This window comes from Lepisosteus platostomus, chromosome 6 (genome assembly GCF_059453375.1).
Source record: "Lepisosteus platostomus isolate fLepPlt1 chromosome 6, fLepPlt1.hap1, whole genome shotgun sequence".
In the NCBI taxonomy this organism is placed as follows: Eukaryota; Metazoa; Chordata; class Actinopteri; order Semionotiformes; family Lepisosteidae; genus Lepisosteus; species Lepisosteus platostomus.
In genome coordinates this window covers 33,654,539-33,672,247 of record NC_142616.1, presented here as the reverse complement: position 1 = coordinate 33,672,247, position 17,709 = coordinate 33,654,539, and the positions used below count along the sequence as shown (strand labels likewise).

Sequence of the window (17,709 nt, the reverse complement as noted above, 5' to 3'; positions counted from 1 at the left end):
CTGGTGTGAGTGTGTGTCTGTGGACTATTGTCTTGTCCAGGGCGTATCCTCCCTTGCACCTGTTGCTGGCTGGGATAGACTCCGGCTCCGCTGCGACCCTGTACTGGATAGTGCAGTTAAAGCATGAATGGATGGATATGGTCAGGGATGGCTTTACGCATACAGTTGTTCTTAACAAATAAATGATGTGAAGTCGGTTAATGTCACAGTTTACTCTTCAGAGCATATCGAAATACAACGTAGAACATGCTTTTAGGTGGGGAACCGGTTATTGAAAAGAAAACCGTGAACTTCATAGAGATAAGATAACTGTTTTATTCTGGAGTGAGGTGCATTATGGAGTTCTGTAAGGATATGTATTGGAACCATTAGTCTTTCTTATGTGCATAAAGAACTCTGATAATATCGGCGAGCTTGTCAAGATTGCATGTGTTGGGCTGGACAGGGTTACAAAACCCAGAATAATACACAAAATGAAACATTACTACTGTACATGTAGGCAAATAATGTAAATATTAAAAGCAAGAAGGCAGAACAGAACAGTCCACATAAAGAAAGAACCTAGATGTGTATGTTTACTCACAAGTGAAAAATTCTTATCACAACACTTGGATATGCAGTGAAAACCGAATGCAAAATTCCAAAACTACAGTAAGTGTCATTGCTCTGAAATCTAGAATATTTGCTTGCATTTAGCTGCACAAGAAGAAGAGTACAGAGAAGGACAGTGAATTTGTCATTTAGAATACAACCAATTTTTAAGCCTCTGTGCTTTGGACGATACTTTCCCTGGAAACTGGTTGACATTCAGTCAAACTAGAGCAAATTGGGTTTTCTCACACTGCAAGTTAGTGTTCACAACTACACTGTGAAAATCTTTCATTTAAGAACTTTTATCACACTGAAAAAACATTCTGAGTAAATTCACCTCATGAGAAGCTTGATGTGTAGTCTCATGCAAGCATTCAAAAAACCTTTGTTTATGCTTTTGATATTTAAATGTCTTGCACACTGCTAACCTCCTGTTTCATGCCCTAGTGCTGGCTCAACAGATAAGAACCTTACAGACGCATATCCTTTAAGCAGCACTAGAAATGTTATCTTCTGCTTTTAGTCACAGGAGTGTAGGATTATAAATGACATTTCCATATTACTGGGTAAAGGCCCCATATTCGCTCTTTCAACATTTTGGGAAGCAAGGTATTGTGATATGCAAATGCAGATAGTTTTTAAAAGAAAATATATTGCCATTTTTAAAAGCCTTAATAATTAAAAAAGCACTTTGATCTGCTGAAGAGGAAGAAAACCCACTGAAATTAGACCTAATGATGCAAGCAGGTGCAGATTACTCATAGTCACACAGACCCTTTAATTTCCTGAAGTCCGAGAGACTGGCAGATGAATGTGATTTCATATCTGATAATGTGACATCAGAATGATGCAGAGCCCATATTAAAAAGTGCCTTTTATGTGATTGCAGAGATGTGCAAAGCCTAAATGTTATTGCTTTTTGTATCTCTGGAACATCCAAGTGGATGTCAGACCGTTGCATTTTTTTTATTCAACTAAGACTCGTTAAAGTAATCTTTCATATACATCTGTTTTTTATTCGACTTCACAGCTGTTATAAAGTTTAACAGTGAAAAATGAACCAGAGTTTAGAAGTAGAGTTTATGTAGAAGTGCATACTTTATCTACTGTATGTGGAAAAAACCATGAACAGGAAGCACTTCTTTACCCAAAGGGTTGTGGGAGTATGGGACAAGCTATGTAGACATTGTGCTAGAGCTGATAACCTGACTTCTTTCAAGAAAAAGGGCTGGGTGAGATCCATCGATCAATTCGCTACTGATTTACCAAACAATATAGATTGGCCGAATGTCCTCTTCTCATTTGTATTCATTCTTATGTTCTTATATTCTTTTGCCTTTTGAGAAAACTGGGTCTATCTGAATCATTCCTTTTGTTCTGTTTGAACAGCTTCAACAGCTTTAACTAGCTTTTGTCTTTTAACCCCTTCACCATTCTGTGATATTTAATACAGAATAATCTCTGTTCCTTTTCTTACTTTATTTTTCCCATAAAGCTTTTAACTCTGTATTGTCTAACACACAATCCTAAGATTTTATGTTTAAAAGTATATAATTTTTATGTGCAGTTCTGTAAAGCCGATTTGTTTTTCATTAGATCATAAAAAGAAAGCCAATGCAGTATAAACTGTACTGTTTTTTCCTTAGAGGGCTTTTTTGGAATCGCTGTTCTTATTTTTGTACATTGATATGTAGCTCTGTTCATCCAACCAAAAAGAAGTGATTCATCTTTTGAAAATGTCATTGAAAGTGAAGGTCTTTTTAAAAACTGTCTTACATAAGAAAAGTATTGGAGGACTTTAAAGATATCTATAAAAACTGTCAGTGTTCTGGGGAAAACGTTTCAAAGGAGATGGGACAGAGGAGTTCAGCTGATCTCTTGATGTGATGAATACTGAGGCACACGAGATTTAAAAATATGTTCATAGCTTCCTTTTGATATTCCATGATTGAAAACATGAAAGTAATCTTGAAATTGCTGTTATTTCTTAGTATTAGTGTCATTCAGATTAATTCCCAGCACCAAGTAATGCTTTATAACGATTCCATTCATTTTCTAACCACTTTATTTAATACGGGGTCACAGGGGAGCCAGAGTCTGTCCGGGTAAAGCAGCGGGCGCTAGGTGGGGGTACACCAGCCAATCACAGGCATTATAATAATTTCATTTAAGAAATTATATACTACTGAACACAAGACTGTTCAGTATCTTGCTAACACTGATGAAGTTTGAATTACTTAGTCAAGTCTCAAGTTATGCTTCTTGGCATGCCCCATCAACTATCTAAAGCCAATGCAGTAACACTATCTCTAGATGATGTACAGTACTTGAGCTTCAGTCTAAATTGAACTTGGGGGTGATATTTAATCCAGGGTTGACGTTTGACCACATTTGCAACACATTGTCAAAATATCATTCTTCCTCCTTAGAAATATTGCCAAACTATGTCTTATGTTGTTGCTAACTGTTGCTGAAAAGCTGGTCAACACTTTTCATTTTTTCTCTTTTTGCCTACCGTAAAGCCCTACTACTAAATCCACATTGAACAAACTACAGTATGTCCAGAATCCTGACCAGGTCTAGTGCAAGGGATTACATTACTCCTATCCTGGAGTCCTTGCACTGGCTTCCTGTGGGTTTCTTGTTGATTTCAAAATCCTGGTGCTCACCTGTAAGACTGCATGGCTTGGCACCTCAGCACCTACCTGTTGCTATCGTCCTACTCCCCACATCTCAACCTTTGCTCTTCTAGTCTCCTGTCTGTCCCCCAAGCTGTCTACACTATGGGTGACAGGGCCTTCTGCTATGTCCTAAAGCTCTGGATCTCTATCCCTAAGGATATCAGAGAGTCATCTTCTCTAGACTAGACTCAAACATTCTTTTTTAGAAGCACTTTTATTGAACTGGTTCAAGGCAAGAAGGCAGAACAGAACACAACAGTGTTCTTTAAAGATATCATAGGAATGGATAAAAAAATGTGTGTGGTTAGACACAGTTAGACATTGTCAAATAGCCCTTAAAGGCTACAAACAGTGAAATATTCACACCATGGTTAAATAACATAATTTTGTTAACATAATCATTAGCAATCACAGTAGTATAGTTCCATTCTGGGAAGGATAATACAAAGAAAAAGTTCCAATTTTATAAATCTGAATTTGCAAACGTCTGTTTAGAATTGAATTCAACTAATTTATTCATTTAGAGAAGTAAAAAATGAATGCAGACAGTTTGTATAATAAACACTAATAGCCATTCAACACTGGCTGGCAGTGTTAATACTAGAAGATTGTAATAATTGAAAATGTCAGAGGAAGAGTTGATAACCTTTCCACAGCAGGTTTCACTGTTATTTTGCATTTTAAGATTATCCAAGATCTGATCATTGCACTTGTTTTCTATATATTTTACAAGTGTTTATGACAATATTATTAAATGATAGAAATAAATTTCTCAGATTTAAAGTACTTACAAATGATTTCTAAATGGATGTCTTAGCATAACAGGTATAAAAAGAACTATTGTAAAGCCATTTCATTTCTGATGAGATTATGAGTGCACTACTTTAGTAGCGACGGACTGAAAACTTCACACTGACGTAATTCCTGTTATAACTGTTTCGTGAAGTACTGAAATAAACTGAAGACGGAAGATATTTTTCATTTCAAAAGCCAGTAGGAATTAAACAAAAAAGTGAAAACACTGTGATATTGCTTCAGATATCCAAGAGGAGTGAAATTGTCCATTACATACAGTTTATCCATGTACAGTCCATCAACAGCATGTGCACAATTGTGAATGTTAGTGAGTTATAGTCAGTGCACTGTTGTGGAGGGTTCTGGCTCTTGTTGGTCACATACAGAAATCTGTTTTTTTAATTTGTTCCCCACCAGCCAGGCAGACCGATGACACTTCCGAGGTGACTCATATTTTCCCTATTACAGGAGAAATGCCCTGTCTTTCAGTGGCTGTGTTGTTCATGCTTAATCTCATCCTTTGTTGTGTTTCCGTGACAATAAATTGAGGTTTAAAATGCCCTGAGATAACTGGAGAAGCCTTTTCAATTCAGCTTCTCATTTTATCTTCAAAGGCTCTGTTGTTAGAACATTTGCATTGTGGCTCAGATTAAAGTTGTTCTGCGCATCTCTCTTTGCAAAATACCTGTGCAAAAATGTCATATCCCACTATTTAAAATAATAATTGTTGGTATTGTTATTTTCAAAATACTGTAGAACTGCAAAGTTATATCTGGAGAAAAGGAACATGTGTGTTATATGTAGTTCAGGTGGGTAGCTGCGTCAGCATGCGTAGGCTGCAAAGGAACAAGTAATAGGTTTATTCCATGATGAAAAAAAGAAGAAAGAGAACACAAAGTTTCGGCCGTGGAGCTTTCTTCAGGTGTGTCATATGCATATACCTTTGAGCAACAGAGTAGCAGTAACAAAGAATGTGCCAAAATTGTTATGTCAGGTAGTGTAGTACTACCCATGTAGGACTCATAGTAATACCATTTTCTTGAAGATTTAATTTGTACTGGTTTTGTGAACAACACACTGACAATGTAAAGTCAGTTTATGAAAACTGTGTTTTTAGATTCTGATCTGATGGTGTATACCATCTGTGTACAGAACATAGAGCAGTGTAATAGAATGGGCATACTGTGGTATACTGTGGATCTGGGGCATGAAACAATTTTGGGGAGGGTTGTAAATGGGCTGGTTTACTACACCTCTCAGAGAGCTAGAGGACTACTGGACATCAGAACGAAACACAGCACAGCAAAAATAAAAAAATACTGTTAAATAGTAACAGTTGTTTATACTTGGTTTGGGTAGTCGGAGAATGAATTAGCTTACTGGCTGTACAGGACTTGCAGAACTAGTGTAGTCAGAACTCCAGTGGGAGGTTGGTGTTTATTTTTCCTCTATGGGAAAGATTATGTAAAACCATTGTTGTAAATAAACACTAAGTCAAAGACACCTGCTTCTAAAAACTCAAATATCCATGTGTCGTTTCTAGAGTACAAGTGAAAGGCCCATCATTTGTGACCAGTTACCCCAAATCTTCACAGACCCTTTAAATAACCGCTTTGTAGTTCCCACTTCTGGAAAATCATCGTCATTGGAAAAAGCATGGAAAAAATTATGAATGAACAACACTGCCATCTGTTGGACTTTTGAAGGTGATGTTTAAAGTTAAAAACTGAAATTTTCTTTCAGTTCTCTAATTGCATAACTGTTATCTGGCCATAGTCATGCTCAGTAACTGTGCCTGGTAACATTAAAACACTCGCTATTCCAGCAAATAAATTATTTGTAAGATTTCCTCAGACTGATTGCTTGGACACACATGGGTGGAATCACACTGGCAAACGACGTAAAATTATATTCTGGATCCAGTCCACTCCTTTATATCTGTCCACGTCATTTCTTCTGACCTGGATCTGAGAAGCGTATTCAAGTGCCAGTTTAACAGGGCTTCAGGAGATATGGAAGTATGCAACAAGCTAGCCAGGCATGATCCAGAAGCCGATGTTCCGGCTCCTTTCAGGAAACGGCTGGATGTTTGTCAGATCAGTTAACTACTAACTACAAAAAGGTGTAACAGGCCAAATGGTTTCTGCTCATTTGAAACCTTTCTTATGGTCTTCAAAATAGTAGCACAAGGAACAGCAGTCACACAGACCTTAATCCATGAGATAATTGCAGACAGATTTTAAGCGGAATGTCTTCTGCTGATTTCTAAGTGATGATGGTACTGTAATTCTCTTTCACAGGACCTGTGTCTGCAGGTGGGTCCTACAGGCTCAGTGGTCCACACGCAGAGAAAAAGCCAATCAAATTTAAATTTAAATTTAATATTTCTGTTAATTATAGCAATTGTTTTTTAAAAGATCATCGTTCAAAGAAGCTGGAATTTCCTAGTAACTATGGGAACAGTTTTGTTTTCTGGAAAATTAGCCTGGATGACCAAACTAACAATCAAACAAGTCCATTTGTAGCTTTTATTGTTTTCTTGGGTGTTCCTTAAGAAACTAGCTTAGTCAGAGTAACTGCAGTAGCCATCTAATAATAGTGCTTGTTTTTGCATTGTCATATTCAATGTGGATTCCTTTGAAAATGTGTTCATCTAGCTCATTTTATTTTGGTTCCTTGTACTGTAGCTCCTTGTAGAACACAAGTAAGGATATGCACTTCTACAACGTGATTAGATAGCTTATCTCTAGACTCTTTTGTATAAAATGCATTTCTTCGTAGTTTTCATCTGGTTGTTGTCTCGCGGTTGATACTGAAGATGTCCAGAGGGTTAACTTTGTCAAGGCTTTTGAGGATTTAGGATACTTGAATCGGGTCAGATTCAGTTGCCTCAGTAAATCCGAGTAGGACATTCTTGTAAGCTTAGAAATCTAGCAAGCTTATTCCTTTGCTCTGGATTGAATTTAGAGCATTGACATATTTTATTATATCGTGGTAACCAAACCTGTACACATATTCTAAAGGACAATCTTGTTGTGTAGTGTGTAATTTTAACATCTCTTGAATTCTATACTTTCTTTCTTATATTTTATAGCAAAGTAGCAAAGCACTTCTAGTCATTGCAAAAACTGACGGCATGTACAGTATGTCAAGATGTCTGGAAACATACATAAATAACTAGAATTTGTGACATTCCTGAAATTAGAGCAGATGCAACTTTTGACCTCCAGGAGTGGTGAAAACCTCTAATAACTCTGAGAGTTGTGATTTGTTGCACCAGAGGATACCATGTTTTAAAAGTAAAATTTAACTGAAGTGCATCACAACTATGTTCGTAAGTTAGTCGTTTCAATTTATACAGTAGCTAGTGACTGTCATGACCGCCAACCTGCCCAGACCAGCCCCCAAGAGAGCTAACCAGTGCCAGCAGCGGGGCGATAATTACAAGCGCCTCCACACATGTTAACTCAACACCAGACGCCCTACCGTGTGGCCGGCTGCAGTATTTAAGCCATTCAAACCCGCTTCTTGCTGCTCGGTATTGAGTCTACTCTTTGAGAGCGCTGTCTGGCGTTTATTCTGTACCTCGCACTCTTCTGGATTCTGCACATCCCTTTTGCTTCCTGGATTTCGAGCCACCTTTCTCCTTTTGACCACGAACTCACCTGACTTACCGGATTATTCGCCTGCCTCGACACCTACCTACTCCTGCGTCTGCACAGGATCCACTATAATAATTAATTATTAATTGCTTACACTTACAGTATATAGTGCTTTTCTGGACACTCCACTCAAAGGGCTTTACAGGTAATGGGGACTCCATTCCACCACCAATGTGCTGCATCCACCTGGATGATGCGATGGCAGCCATAGTGCGCCAGAACGCTCACCACACATCAGCTATCAGTGGGGAGGAGAGCAAAGTAATGATGCCAATTCATAGATGGGGATTATTAGGAGACCATGATTGGTAAGGGCCAATGGGAAATTCGGCCAGGACGCCGGGGTTATACCCCTACTCTTTTCAAGAAATGCCCTGGGATTTTTAATGACCACAGAGAGTCAGGACTTCGGTTTTATGTCTCATCCAAAGGATTGCGCCTGTTTACAGTATAGTGTCCCTGTCAATATACTGGGGCATTAGGACCCATGTGGACTGCAGGTTGAGCACCCCCTGCTGACCCCACTAACACCTTTTCCAGCAGCAACCTTAGTTTGTCCCAGGAGGTCTCCCATCCAGCTTCAATGGGTTGCCAGTTGTGAGTTGCAGGGTGATATGGCAACATATCTCTTCATTGGGAATTCCTTACAGTGACAGTTGCAATATAAAGACAAGACATTTTTAAAATGTGAATGTTTTATTTTCTTTAATCTCATGCTTTTTGAAACTGAGTTCAAGTAAAAGCAAAATCCAGATGAAAATGGTTTTAATAATTCTCAAAAAGGAAATTTTTGTCAGGTCTCTTGAAATAGGATAAGTTTTATTGCAGTTTTATTTTCTTACCTATATACTGTAATTGGGTACGAAAATGAAACAACTCGGTTACTATACATACAAAATGTGAGAATTCACATAATTGGGAAACAATGCTATTATGAAAACAATTAAAACTATTATTTTACAGAAAGCAAGTTTTTGTATGTTTTAGGCTGCTTGTTGGAGGATTTGATCTCTTTGAATACTGTTAGATATGTACTCTATGTAAAGATATTGGCAAACTAGTTTTATCAGAAAACTTGCATAAATGCCTGAGGTAGTTGAATATTTTTTTATTATTTGCTTTTTTTTCTTATTCATAAAACACAAAAAGCATGAAATGTGCAAAACTGGTACTAATGTGGCAATTGGTACAGAGGTACAAAAAGTAAATTATTTCTATATAAAAATACTCCAGTTATTGGTGTCTGCAAAATATGGATATTTTTTAAAATCTATTATCAAAGTTTAATTCCTTCCTGCATATAAAAGAAAATTTAATTTTCAAGCAAAATCCCATTTGAAAAGCTTACAGTCATGCTGTTGGTTTGTATGTCTGGGCAGGCAGTGACGAATTGGTTTTGAATTTGTAGGTCAAAAGAAAGCTTTGCATTCTGCGCATCTAAAGAAAACTGGCTTTGAAAAATGGACTTGTGCAGTGCACAGGCAGGCAAACAGTGCAGACATGTTTGGCATCATGTCAGCAGTTTGACTGGAGTATTTTCAATATTGCTGCTGTGGGAGTTGAAGAAAGAAGTATTATTTCTTAAAGGACTGGAGCTATGTAATATTTAAGATTGCATAGGGTAGACTTGTTTTTTTCACTTTCTCAGACCACAGCTGAGTTAACTCTGACACTTATGCTGGTTAAGACCCCATAGTGCAGCAGGAAAGAGTGTGGAACCTGTACATTGAGAATGCATTCCTCGATATACCTGCCTCTGAATGACCAGGCCAAATACATATACTGAGCATCTAAAGATATTTAGCATTTTATATTACTGAAAACAGAAATGAATAAATAAAGTATATGAATTTTGAATTGTGAATAATGTTGTGGCATAATTTCGAAGTGTTGTGAAACACTTTAGAGATTTTGTTGTGCAAGCTTAAATCACCTCATTATAGACCAAGTTGATTGGGCACAAGTAATGAAGTAATTTAACCCTATTGAATGTGAAAATCAAGAAGAAAAAAAGGATCAATATACTGCTTAGCCAGCCTCCGACATGCCAATACCAAGAAGAAGGCCTTCTTGCTTTTGGCATGTTGGAGGATAGAGTAAGTCCATTGCTCTCCATCTTAGGTGTTTACAGCCAGTAATTTCTAGCCTGGCAAGGTGTTACTCCTGAACAGTTTTCCAGTGCTAATATTTGACACAGGAGACTGGGAGTTACAGCTCTTTGGCGTGATTGATGGAGAGGACCATGAATCACAACAGAGCTCCACTTGTTGTGATCGATGGCTATCCGACGGCATGGCGCCACATCGTTCGTTCAAGTCCCGGGACGTTGCTGTCCTCCTTGCGGACCTGACATGATGAAAGTCCAGCTGGGCAATGCACATCCTTATGCTGCTCATGTAATAACACCCTTCGTGTGAGATACTAATCTGTCAGCCATGCTGTGGGTGGCCTCTATGTTTGACTGTACCCTCGTTGAGTCAGTGGTGACTCAAGGGGTGAGCAGGCACCACATGTGCTCTCAGAGACTAGTCTTCGGGCACATGTTTCCCCAGGTTCTAGGTGAGGAATCCTACATGTTAACATCTCTAACCTGGTGCAAAGCATGTGTCGCAGATGTACAGCTTGCATTTCTTCCCACAATGTTCACACACCCTACCTATGTCACTCTCCGCCCTGCTGAGAAGGATTCTGCCGTGTGCAGCTGCAGTGACCAGGGGCCACGCCTCTGCCGATTGCTGAGGAAACAGGATATGCAGAGCACCTGGCTTTAGTGAGAAGTCACACAGCAGCAGGTGCTCCAGGATATTTAAACTCTGTTGAGTTTCTCCTTCGAGATCCGGCATTACTCCACTCCTTATCCGCCACCAGTTGTTTCCTGGCAGAGTCCTTCCTGTTCCTGCTTCCCCAGTATGCCTGGACACTTGCGTCTGTAGCTGTACTTCCCAGGATCAGTCCAGCCTGCTAGTGTGGCAGTGCAGCTGGGGACTCTGTGCTTCTCCGCTCTTTAGGTGGCACACTACCCATTCAACCCAGTCCAGGGTGCCTTCTGTAGTCCACCCTGTCAGAGCGTGCTTGGCCTGGTCTCAGACCCCCCCCGAGGAGTGCATGTTTCAGTTGATCACCCCAGCGATGACACCCTGTCCTGTTATGGTTCTTGACGCAGACAGATCAGCTCTGCCCTGCACCCTGGTTAAAGCACAGCTCCAAACCATGGTGCTTCCACTTCTCCTTACTAGGGCCTGCCAGCCTCCAGTGGGCGTATTGCTTGGCCCAGTCCATGTTGCACCCTCTGTAACTCACAGCCTTGTGCCTGGCACGCCTCTGGATGACCACCCTGATGACCTCTATCCCTGCTTGCACTCCTACCCTGTGTCCAGGCTGCACTCTGCACCTGCCTGCCTGCCCTTTGTCTTGACCTGTCCCTGGGACTCTGCACCGGACCCGAACCTCAGTCGGCACACTGCATGGCCTGGTCCCTGGTGCGTCTCTCCGGTCTGTCTGACAGCGCGTGCTTGCCCAGGACTCTAAAAGAGACTCCCCTCGAGAGCACTCACCCCATGGACTGTCCCGATGACATGCGCCCAATACAGCTTAACCAGCCCTGCCCTGTCTGTGACTCTTCATCCTATTTCCTTTCCCGTGAAGCAGAGGTGGAGCCAATTCCTCCTGGACTGTGATGCCCTTTCTCTTGGGTCATTAACACCCCCTCGCCTGCCCTGTCATCCTGGTGAGCAGTGCATTGTAGCTGCATCGTAAGTTTCACAGTAGGCACCCTATTGGTGACAAATGTTAATCATGACAATGAATTTACCTATATCATGTCTGCTCAGTGAAACGTCAGTGCACCAGCTACAAAACAATTTCATCTTCCTAACCTTGTGAATTGGTGCACTTTTAAAGCTCCATAAAATTAAGAATATCTCACCTCAGAAAACCTTCCTCTCTGCAATAAGCTTGGTACAGTTCTCAGCATTTTGACTGTGCTTAAGTGGGTACAAAACAGGGTTTTAGCTATATTTGAGCTAGTTTAACTCTTTTGCAAGGGAAATAAGGATATTCTTCATTCTATGCAATTTTGTGCTAGTTTGTTTATAAATTTGCTTCAGCTTGACTTGCATATCACCATTTCCCTCCTCTTCTCTTAGACTGGCGGGTGCTTTGACAGGTGCTTTAAAGGGTGGGGATTTGCTGTTTTATGGGTGGGTAGCATTTCATCAGCATTAATTCCTCGTTTTGGATGTGTGACGCAAAGAGAGTCCTTAAATGCCACTTTATCCCCCAAAAATGGGATTGTGTAATTGACTTCAAGTCTGAACAAGTCACTTCCGCACAGTGCCAACACCCACATCCTTTAAAGTACTGGCTGAGGGAGATCGCCCAGCATACTGGATGAAGTCATTTTCCAGGTCTGCAGCACACCACACAGAACAGGCAAGACAGGTACAGTAAGCTCTATAGAGTATATCAGTATTCCACAAATTCTGTGTTTTCATATTGTCATTAACAAAATATCACTAATTTTAATGTGTGTTGTAAGTAAAAGGAAACTATTATTATTATCTGCTAGCGTTTTTCGTCTTAGAGAAGATGATTAGTCATTAGATGTTGAGCAATATGAAATTATTTTTAAACATTTTAATCCTGTTGAGTGATACACTAAGAATCACTTGAGATTTTAAGAACATAAAACCTCACAATGGATATCTTTTTGTTAAGTAGGATCTATGATGTGAATTACTGGTGTAAGATAAAGTAATTATACTGACATTGTGTATGCAAACAGAAGATTATCAAGTACTATCATGTACAGGAATTTTGTATATTTTCTGTAGTTTTTATATCTTGGGATTGTATTTATATGATATAGGAACAAGTAAAGGTTTAATCCAGGCTGAAAAGAGAAGAATAGAACCAACATTTTGGCTGTGGAGCTTTCTTTGGTTGTGACAGACAACAATGACTTACAATGACTAATTTAATGAATGTTGTAATGAACTTGTGTTTACAGGTGTAAACTATTTTTTTTTTTCAGAATAGGGTTTGGCTACAGAAAAAATGAAAACCAAAGTCCTTTTACATCAGTTTTTCAGAATGCAAAGACAGCAGTGTGAAGCTTTGCCATGCTGGTGAAATACTAAGAAGGCAGCAATTATGTTCTTCTTTGAAGAAGTGTGACTAAGTACTCCCTTAAAGCTAATGAAAATGCAATACCAACAGTTTTTGTATTATGTAACATACAGTAGGCATTCTTGGAAGAAAAGATACTGTATAAAAAGACAAGCCTGCCTGAACTTGATATGTTTAAAGCATTCTTCAGAAATTATAGATGGATGATTTAGTAGGTTGATTTTCATCTTGTTTCATCAGTGACTGCATAAGAAGGCCATGATTTGCTTAGGGTGTCTAACTTAAAGATTTCTCTGAGACTGTCCAATATCCTTTTCATTCCATCTAAGACAATAATAGGAGCAAAGTGAATTTTGGATGCAAAAAGCCATATTGAGGTTAAAGGTTTTGCAACAAAATCTGTGTGAAATCTGATTTGTTATCATGTTCTTACTAGTAACCAAAATAATCCTTTCTCCAGACAACCAAGTGCCCAATCTGGACACAAGCTTTATCTTAATGAATCACTTAAGAACCTTCTATCTCATTACTTGACTGCTTTTAAAGCATCTATATCATGTGATCTCCGTGAACCAGGCAGTTTAAAATGCCTGCATACAGCAATACAGTAAAGTCCTGCAGGATTTATGTCCTCTAAGATTTGCATCTCATATCACTTTCTAAAGATATTTCATATTCTTTCATAAATAATGACAATTAATGGGACATTTAGTTGTACTTCAAGCATGTCCACTTTGCTATGTTTAAAATAGCTTTAAGTGTGTACTGTAATTATGCATTAATACTTCCTCTGCTAAAATATTTTTGATCCTATAGCATGGTTTAAATAATATAAATTACTTTTATCAACTTTCAATTTCAATTTTTGTGCTTATCAATTTTATTTGAAGGCAGGTGAGGTTTTTCACTCTGTATCAGTACAATCTTTAAAGCCACAAAATAAGAACTGTCTGAACAGCTGAATATGTTTTGTCATTGACAGGATTGAAGATGGCTTTTAATGGCTGTTGGGTGGAATACAAAAATGAGAACTTGAAAGAATTTTTGGTGGCCTTAGGTGAGAAGTTAACTTTTATCATCAAAGAACATTGGATTAAAATTACATTTATAACCTGGGAGTAGGAGTATTCCTCTTTTTCTTTAAGTTTTACTATAAAGCCAAGATGCAAAGTTAATACAGTATACTGTATCATAGAATTATTCCTCAAACCTATCTACAAAGCAGAACAACTATCCTTATAGGATACAACATTTTACAGCAACTTCAGAGCACATAAAACAACAGGTACACAGAACAATGTCATAACTAGAATAAGGAACAAAATAAAAATGTATTTGTACAATATATCATAAATACAATATACAACAGTACAAATTCGATTATCTACCCCTTATCAGAATAATGTCATCATGGGGAGTATTGTGGGAAGTTAGATCCTATCCCAGAAGCACTTTGTTGAACTGAGCACATTATTGCTCTTCCCGGGTGAGAACACCAGTTCACAGGACCATAGACAAAGAGACAATTCAGAATACTCAGTAAAATCTCCGGGAAGTGGGAGGAAACTCCACACACAGCACTGAAGTGGAATAGCACCCAGAATCCTGAAGCCTGATGCCATGACACAGCAAAGCTGGAGATAAGCCAATGCAGAATTGGACCTCCTTAACTGTTTTGACCTAGCTATAATTAGTGTTATCCCATTTTTAATTTTTCTCAAAACATTACAGTTTACCATTCTGTAATTGCTTACTGTATTTACTAACTAAATTCAGTTTGGGGTCTGTGATGTGGGCAGCGGTGTTTGGATTAGGAGTTGAGGTACTGGACTCCATTTCTGGGGCCTGTGGGTTTACATTACAGGTGGGACTCCGGTGCTGTGCTCTAAGCAAGATTTTTTATATAGATTGCTCCACTATACCTTCTCAAAAGCATGTTTACATTGTATTTCGATATGCTCTTAAAAGTAAACTGTATCCTTCACTGATTTCACACCATTTGTTATTTGTTAAAAGTACCTATTAAAATCTGTTATCTGTTAAAAACAACGGTATGTGTGAAGCCATCGCTGAGATATCCATCCATTCATGCTCTAACTGCACTATCCAGGGTCGCAGGGGAGCCGGAGTCTATCCCAGCAAGCAACAGGTGCAAGGCAGGATACGTCCTGGACAAGACAATAGTCCATTGCAGGGAAGACACACAGACATACAGTAAATACTCACACCAGAGCCAATTTTCCCAGAAACCAATTCACCTTCCAGTATGTCTTTGGACTCTGGAAGGCAAATGAAACAGCTGGAGAAAACCCACATGAACATGTGGAGAACATACAACCTCCACACAGATAGCACCCCAGATATGGAATTGAGCCCAGGGCCACAGCACTGTGAGGCAGCAATATTAACCATAGAGCTACTGTGCCACCCCCCACCATAGACCTTTCTATATAAATGGACCTCCAGATAATCACTGTAAATGAGAATTTGTTCTCAATTGATTTACCTGGTTAACTACATAATGTGAACTATTCTACACTTAGATAAAACTCAATTCATACTTTTTTAGTTTGTCTTTAATGAGGAAAATAAATGATAGAAGTGTCTGGTCATAATTTATTCAGTCTTTCTCCAATTCATTAAAAAGGTGCATAAAGGTCACCAAAGGTTTTGAAAAGTCAATGTAATATACTTTGAATTTTGAAAAGCTCAATCTTTTCTTCTTGTAGTGGGATTTTCTCTCTGAAATCTCAGAATTACCCAAATAAAACAAACTGGGAGGAGGAGTTACAGTACAAGGAAAAATTAAGTATTTGAACCTTATTTATTTAAAGAAAACAAAGTTAAAGAAAAAAGAAAACAAACTCTTTAAAAGAAGACAAATCACAGCTAGCTAACGTATCAGATATCTCTTTTTTCCTAAAAAGGAATCGATGTCTCAAAACTTGGTGATTTGGACAATCTGAAACAGCAACTAACTGTGAAACAAGAAGGAGACAAATTCACCATAACAGAAAAGAGTGTTTTTCGGACAAAAGAGATCAGCTGGACAATGGGAGAAGAGTTTATGGGGGATCCTGCTGATGGCTCTGTAATGAAGGTACAGTCCTTGGTTAACTGTGGAGAAAGTACAGTATTTGTATAGGCAATAATACCTGTTATCTTAGTATCTTTAAATGTTGTCTACACAAGCATTCTAGGATAGAACTTCATCAGAAAACTAAGATAAATCAATGTTCTTAGAATCATAAGGTCAGTTACCTTTTGCAGCAAAGTGGTTCCCAATGGGTTCACTTTGACTAACCCTTCATGTGCTTTTTAACAGGGAACCTACACATTTGAATCCCCCACACACTATGTTGGCAAATTCAAACGTGTGTCTGATGGCAAGGAGCTTGTGAATAGCAGACAAGTAGATGGAGATGAGATGCTACAGGTCAGTATTCTGTAGTGTTAGTGGTATTGAGGTACAGAGTGGATCCTCCAAAGTTAAACAGAATGAAAAGTCAAAATATCTCTCCAACCCCAATATTTCAAACTAAATGATATAATTTGTGTCTTTCAAGAGTATAGTATGGAGACATTTCTTCATTAATACTGTGTGAAATGAACAGAGCTGATGGCTTCCTGTTTAAGAAAGACCTTGATAGGAATAAGACGGCAATTCCATCAAATAAATAACTCTTGTTTTAAGGTTTTGTTAATTCTATTAAAAAAAAATTGCTATCTCAACAGATTGTTAGTCACATTAATTCATTATTTCCTTGAAAACACAGTATCTTGTTTCTATAATTCTTAAATAAGACACTAAAACAGCTCATTTTAATCTGAGCTAAATCAGCAGTTTAGAATGTAGCCTACAGTATAATCTTTAATACTACAAAGGCAAATATTCAAAACATAATAATGTAAATCCATAAATGGGTGTTTTTTTCCCACAATGTTCAGCCAAAGTACAAATTAAGTACCATGGATACAAATTGTAATTTCTTGGATTCTGGGAGGATCTCTACAGATTTTTTGCAAGTGAAAATCCTTTATGACACTTGTTCATTATCTCATATCCTTGAAAAATGTTCTTTATTTTGAACTCATAAAGCACAAACTAACGCTGAATAAAATGAAATGTTTTCTTTCTCATTTTAGACTACAAAGATCGATGATGTAGAATTGAAAAAATATTTTAAAAGAAAAGAGGTGTGATGTGTCCTGACTAATATTCCCTACATCATGCTGGAATGTTAAATACCAACTGTGCTACATTTCTAGGACTGGAATCATTCATTACTTCATCATAACACTCCAGTCTGAAACTTCTTCATGAGGCTATTGTAATAATGATTGCTGAAACAATAAAACTTCTTGTATAAGCATTCAACTAATTTCTTGTTTTGTTTTTAATCCTTTCACTTCTTCACTAATCTGAAAAAGTACTTATTTTGATATTGTCTCATCCTTCATCTTCTATTGTAAGGAAATCATGGTTTTAAAATGATCAACAATTAAGTCTACATACAGTATATCAGTCCTTAAAACCTCAACTTGATTATCTCCAGCTCTTCAAGAAGCATCTCCCACTGATCCCTACGACAAGCTTTATACTGTCTTGTAACTGGTTGAAACACTTAACCCCCATCTCTTTTTTAAAGCTGACCGGAGCAAGGACCTGGAACAAGGTCAAGCAGCCATATCACTCTTCAGCACACAACTGGCAGCCCACTGAAACTCAGCAGGTGTGAGCCTGAGAAAGCTAAGATTGCTGCTGGAAGAGGTATTAGTGGGGCCAGTAGGAGGTACTCATCCTGTGGTCTGTGTGGATCCTAATGCCCCAGTCTAGTGATGGGACATGAAAC

General features: G+C 38.4%; 1 protein-coding gene across 1 annotated transcript; it reads left to right on the top strand.

Annotated features, from left to right (window-relative positions):
- Nucleotides 1-12,014: 12,014 nt before the first annotated feature.
- Nucleotides 12,015-17,234, top strand: LOC148661589 (fatty acid-binding protein, intestinal-like). The gene is made up of 5 exons (XM_088635512.1): nt 12,015-12,169; nt 13,839-13,913; nt 15,784-15,956; nt 16,182-16,292; nt 17,003-17,234. The coding sequence occupies exons 2-5, from the start codon at nt 13,847-13,849 to the stop codon at nt 17,057-17,059; spliced, it is 408 nt and encodes a 135-aa protein (XP_088491638.1). The 5' UTR covers nt 12,015-12,169; nt 13,839-13,846; the 3' UTR covers nt 17,060-17,234.
- Nucleotides 17,235-17,709: the final 475 nt, after the last annotated feature.

Coding starts and splice junctions, on each gene's coding strand:
- LOC148661589 (XM_088635512.1), top strand. CDS start 13,847: ATGGCTTTTAATGGCTGTTGGGTGGAATACAAAAATGAGAACTTGAAA. Junction 15,957..16,181: donor CTGATGGCTCTGTAATGAAG/GTACAGTCCTTG, acceptor GCTTTTTAACAG/GGAACCTACACATTTGAATC. Junction 16,293..17,002: donor ATGGAGATGAGATGCTACAG/GTCAGTATTCTG, acceptor TTCTCATTTTAG/ACTACAAAGATCGATGATGT.